General features: G+C 48.0%; 1 protein-coding gene across 1 annotated transcript; it reads left to right on the top strand.

The window, feature by feature from the left end:
• Positions 1-2078: 2078 nt before the first annotated feature.
• On the top strand, positions 2079-5021 carry DUSP1 (dual specificity phosphatase 1). The gene is made up of 4 exons (XM_066617617.1): positions 2079-2723; positions 3050-3198; positions 3434-3653; positions 4183-5021. Exons 1-4 carry the CDS (start codon positions 2354-2356, stop codon positions 4551-4553), a joined length of 1110 nt encoding a protein of 369 aa, XP_066473714.1. The 5' UTR covers positions 2079-2353; the 3' UTR covers positions 4554-5021.
• The last annotated feature ends 277 nt before the right edge of the window (positions 5022-5298 follow it).

Genomic DNA, 5298 nt, shown 5'->3' with positions numbered 1-5298 from the left:
TTGGGGGAGTATTCTCTGAAGTTGATTTAAAGGGGGGGATGCTTACTGTACCTACACCAAGTGTTTGATTAAGTAAATAAAAATGTTGATTGTAGACGATTGCCACAAAAGCTTTGATCCATGAGACTGGTTTAAAATTCACATATTTTAGAAATCCCTGTTCCTACATATTTAGAACCCCCTGGGGGCTGGGGGATAAGAATAGGCCCTCAGTTTGGCTGTACTTGTCGTAAGAGGCGACTAAACAGCCACCAGGTAGATGGGACTCGTCAGCCTGGGAAGGCAGCTCATCTAAGAGAAGGAAAACTCTGACCCCAAACCTCCACTGCCTTGTGGCTACATCCAGTTATGGAAAAAGCTTCAGGAGTCAACCTCAAGACAAAATCCGGAGCCAGAGTCCCTGAGGCAGTTCATGGCTGAACACAGTCACGTTCTGGCAACTCCTGCGATGCCGCTGGAACCAACCGTATTGGCTTCTGCCTTTCCATTGGACCATTTCAGCGACATGGAGAGGAGGGATTTGCTCCATGGGTAACAGTCTATCCTCCATATATACTTTACCCAGGCTTCGCGCACTGGAGAGGACACTCTGTTCCAGAACCACAATTCAGAGCGTGATACCATAGTCTTCCGAGACTGAAGGATGCCAACAAGGATTTTAGAAATCACAGAGCTGTGAACGGCATGGATAAATACAGTAAGTGAACTTTGTGCACCTACAGCAAGAATCAATATGTATGGTGTGTAAAGCAGATTAGAGCAAACTGACAAGTGAAAATGGATCAAGGCAGTCAAAAAGTATTGCTCTCATGCTCCATAATAGGGGCTTGGGATGGCACCGAAACTGTAAACACATAGAACAGCGTAAAAAACACACACACATACAAAGAAAAAGCAGACTAATTATATAAAAATGGATAATAAACCCAATTTGGCTTAACCATTTCCATTATAAACCAGTCCAAACAAGAAAGTCTTACAGTGTCTTCTAGAAAACAGACAGGTTCAAACTTTAATGTAACCATGATGGGAACAGAATTGCTCTCTTTTGGGTCAGCTTCATTTCTCATGGGTCTTTATGAATTGGGCTTGGTGCATGAGGATCTAGAAGAAGATGCTATCAGGTGGGCTTAAAAACAATGACAGAAGGGCGGTTTGTCTATCATCTCATCTCATAGTACGTAGTAGTTGCCAGTGATGTGCTCCTAATTGATGTGCTGAGCCTGGTCACAGGCAAATCGCTCTCCCCTTCCTTCCACAGAAGCCAAGTGCCAAGCATTGAATCTTCTTCCCTCTTGCCTCCATTTGGATTGGATTCCACAATGATTTTTAACCACTGTGCTGTGTCACATTGGTGTGCCGTGAACAGTCATCAGGTGTGCCGTGGGAGTTTGGGGGAGGGTCATTGTTTGGGGAAGGGATGTGACCCCCACTTCACACCCAACACACAGTGCGGTGTGCCTTGCCAATTGTCCAAACACCAATGGTGTGTGCCTTGACAACTTTAGCACCATGTCAGTGTGCCATGAGATGGAAAATGGGCTGGGATAGCAAAACAGCACAATGAAGTGGTGGTGATGAAATTCCAACCAGCAGAGGGCAATGGTGATACAGATCTCCAGAACGCATAGATCCCCAGAAGGCAGGCTCTCTAAGCGTTATGGGGGACAATAATAGAAATGAACGGGGATTGTATAGGGGACGGGAGGACACTGCTGGCGCCCCACGATTTGCTTTGGCTGCGCATGGTGCTTCCTTTGATCGCCGCTGCTGAAAGGCCAGGCCATCTGCTGGCCAGGGCAGAGCGCGCTGGGTTGCACCAGCCAGCCCGTTTCCTGGAGGAGGGGAAGGCTTGGTGTGTGTGTGTGTGTGTGTGTGTGTGTACTGGAGCTGCCTTCGTTGTTTAGGCGGCTTGATGACGCCAATGCTCTCCAGCGGGGAGTGTCTGTCTGGCTGCCCGCCAAGTGACGTCTTCTAGGAGGAGGAATCAGGTGACCCGGCTCCATTCACAAAAAAAAAGCCGAAGCAGCACACGGCGCCTGAGACTATATAAGGGCAGGCGCTCCGCTTGGAGAGCAAAGGAACGACACTAGCAGCAGCCCAGCAAGCCGAAGAACGAGGCGGCTCCGAAACCAAGCAAGCAACCAGCCAACAGAGCCCAAGCAAGCGAAGGCTGCCGTCTTAGTTCCAGCCACTTTGGGATTCGAGGATTTGGGGGGGCCCCAGAAAGTCTGCTGAGGCTTGAGAAAGCCCCCCCCCCACCCAGGGAGAACAAAGAAGCCACCAAGCAGCACACGCCGGGGGACCCCGAGGCGACCTGCTGGGCTCGGAGCGCTCCAGCCTGCCGCGAGAGATGGTCAACATGCAAGTGTGCGCCCTGGACTGCGAGGCGCTGCGGGCGCTGCTGAAGGACCGCTCGCTGCAGTGCCTGGTGCTGGACTGCCGCTCCTTCTTCTCCTTCAACTCCTCGCACATCGGCGGCTCGTCCAACGTGCGCCTGAGCACCATCGTGCGGCGCAGGGCCAAGGGGGCCATGGGCCTGGAGCACATCCTCCCCAACGAGGAGGTGCGCGCCTGCCTGCGCAAGGGGCTCTACCACGCGGTGGTGTTGCTGGACGAGCGCAGCGCCGATCTGGAGGCGCCCAAGAGGGACAGCACGCTCCTGCTGGCCATGAACACGCTCTGCAGGGAGGCCCGCGACACCCGCATCTGCTTCCTCAAGGGTGAGTCCTCCCTGCCTGCGCTCAGGGCTACGCGGCCACTCCGCCCCAGAGCCAAGGTCCCCACATGGCACCCGCTGTCTTCAAGAGATGACTGGGGAGGGAGGCTTTCCTTGGCCGGGTACAAGGTTTGGGTTGATGCTCGTTCCACCTTGAGAAGGGAGGACAACTTCAGTGCCATGGGGGTGAGCTCCCTAGATGATGCCTATGTGCCTGGTAGCAGTGGAGTAGAGAGAATTTAGCTCCCCACTTCTGTTCCTTTTTGAGGCTGCCTGGGACTTGTTTCTCTTGCAGATACTAACAATTGCCTCCCCTCTTTTATTTTCCAGGAGGATATGACACCTTCGCTTCGACATGCCCTGAGCTGTGCACAAAACCAGCTGCTCCAAAGACCTTGACTCTGCCCCTCAGCACCAGCAGCGGACCCAGCAGTGCAGATTCCAACTGCAGCTCCTGTGGGACCCCTCTCTACGACCAGGTCAGTTAGAGCCCGCAAATATTGGGGTTTTCACCTGTTTAACCTCGAAACCGGGTGCCTGAAATGAGAACCCTCAGTTTTAAGGAGATTTAGATGTTTCCATTCGGAAATACAACAAAGTTAAAACCAAAACGAATTTTGGCTACATCAGCCAGCAATTGTATCGAGACAATAGGGAAGGAAGCAATTTTTGCATTGGGATTAACGGATTGTGTCCCTTTCTTTTCTATTTCAGGGTGGTCCAGTGGAAATCCTTCCTTTTCTGTACTTAGGCAGTGCCTATCATGCTTCTAGAAAAGATATGCTGGATGCTTTGGGAATCACAGCCTTGATCAACGTCTCCGCCAACTGCCCGAACCATTTTGAGGGACATTATCAGTACAAAAGCATCCCCGTGGAGGACAACCACAAAGCCGACATCAGCTGCTGGTTTAATGAAGCCATTGACTTCATAGGTAAATGAATTCTCTCTGCAGCCTATTATATACCAAAATAATGAGCTTCTGGTGTCGCTGGGTGCCAGCATCTTTAGCAACACCTCCAGCCCCCTTTACATTTGAAGCATAAGAATTTTTTTCCCCTTGACGGATTAAAATAGCATGGCCAGAAATAAATCTGTGGCTTGTGCTCTGTTGGAGGATAATTTTTTTTGTCAAGTACCAAAAAAATCTGTGGCTTTATAAAAATGTTAGAATGATTGAACTCAATAAATTGCAGTTATTTTAGCATTTTCTAATGTTACTCTTCAGACACAAAGCAGTGGCCAACTGAAACTGAGATTATTACCACTTTCAAACTGAATGACCATCCATCTTTGGTGGTTTTGCAGTTTTCTTAATACACATCAATCTCCATTCTCAGCAGAAGAGCACTGTTATCAGTGCTTAAGAAAAGCTGCCTTTGGCTTATAGTGGAAAGCATTTTTGATGCTTTGCTGCAAACACAACCTGCTTGCTAATGTCAATGTTTTGCTCATTGTTTCAGACTCTGTTAAAAACGACGGTGGACGTGTGTTTGTTCACTGTCAAGCTGGCATCTCCCGCTCAGCAACCATCTGCCTCGCTTACCTTATGAGGACCAATCGAGTCAAACTGGACGAAGCCTTTGAGTTTGTGAAGCAGAGAAGAAGCATCATCTCCCCCAACTTCAGCTTCATGGGGCAGTTGCTACAGTTTGAGTCCCAGGTTCTTGCTCCAAATTGCTCAGCAGAGGCAGGAAGTCCTGCCATGTCTGTGTTGGACAGAGGAGCATCCACAACAACGGTCTTTAATTTCCCAGTTTCCATCCCTGTCCATACTTCTTCCAGTGCACTAAGCTACCTTCAGAGTCCCATTACTACTTCTCCAAGCTGCTGAACAGCGGGTGCAAACTGACTCTCTATATAAAGACTTGATACCCTTGCTGTTACCTGAAAAGTGCAATAACTCGAGGGACAGGTATACTGGCTTGCATGAGTTTTCTTTCATGGGAGCTATAGGGCAATATGTAGTCACCAGCACAGAGCAGCGTATCTGACTCCAGAAAGCAAAGTCTTTCTGCTAGATTTTGCTGAAATATATTCTTGACCAATGTTTGGATGTCTACAAAGGAGACAAAAGCACACAGGACATTGCTTTCTACTCCTGACCCGTCCCTCTTATGTTTTCCTGCCAGTCAGTCTGTGTTGCCGTAGCAAACCAACAGTATTCTCATTCCTGGGCACACAAAGCTGCAGTGACACTGTCCCCTTGTACAAGAAAGCCCTCGTATTTATTTGTTTTTTATGGTGTAACTGCTTTGTGTGTTTTGCCTCTACAAGTCTGAAGTTTCATTTTTTTTTTAAAGAACAAAACCAAATACCTCAGTATTTTTCGGGTACTGTAATCCTGTAAATACATCTTAAAACTGTTTCTTAAGCACTGACACACTGAAAGCACAAAGGAGTGTTCGTGGTTTTCGTTGTATGATTGCTGATTTATTTATGATGAAATATAATATATTTCTTCTTATGAAAGAAGACATGGGTTTTGTTATGATCATGCCTTTTTTATACCAACAGAATAAATTATGATGTTTCTATTGAAAAAAAAAACTTAAATTATTTTTTCTTTACTTGAGAAA

The sequence above is a fragment of the Tiliqua scincoides genome, chromosome 2 (genome assembly GCF_035046505.1).
Source record: "Tiliqua scincoides isolate rTilSci1 chromosome 2, rTilSci1.hap2, whole genome shotgun sequence".
In the NCBI taxonomy this organism is placed as follows: Eukaryota; Metazoa; Chordata; class Lepidosauria; order Squamata; family Scincidae; genus Tiliqua; species Tiliqua scincoides.
The sequence above is the reverse complement of the archived record's forward strand: the minus strand, read 5'-3'. Positions and strand labels throughout refer to the sequence as shown.

Coding starts and splice junctions, on each gene's coding strand:
- DUSP1 (XM_066617617.1), top strand. CDS start 2,354: ATGGTCAACATGCAAGTGTGCGCCCTGGACTGCGAGGCGCTGCGGGCG. Junction 2,724..3,049: donor CCGCATCTGCTTCCTCAAGG/GTGAGTCCTCCC, acceptor TTTATTTTCCAG/GAGGATATGACACCTTCGCT. Junction 3,654..4,182: donor TGAAGCCATTGACTTCATAG/GTAAATGAATTC, acceptor TCATTGTTTCAG/ACTCTGTTAAAAACGACGGT.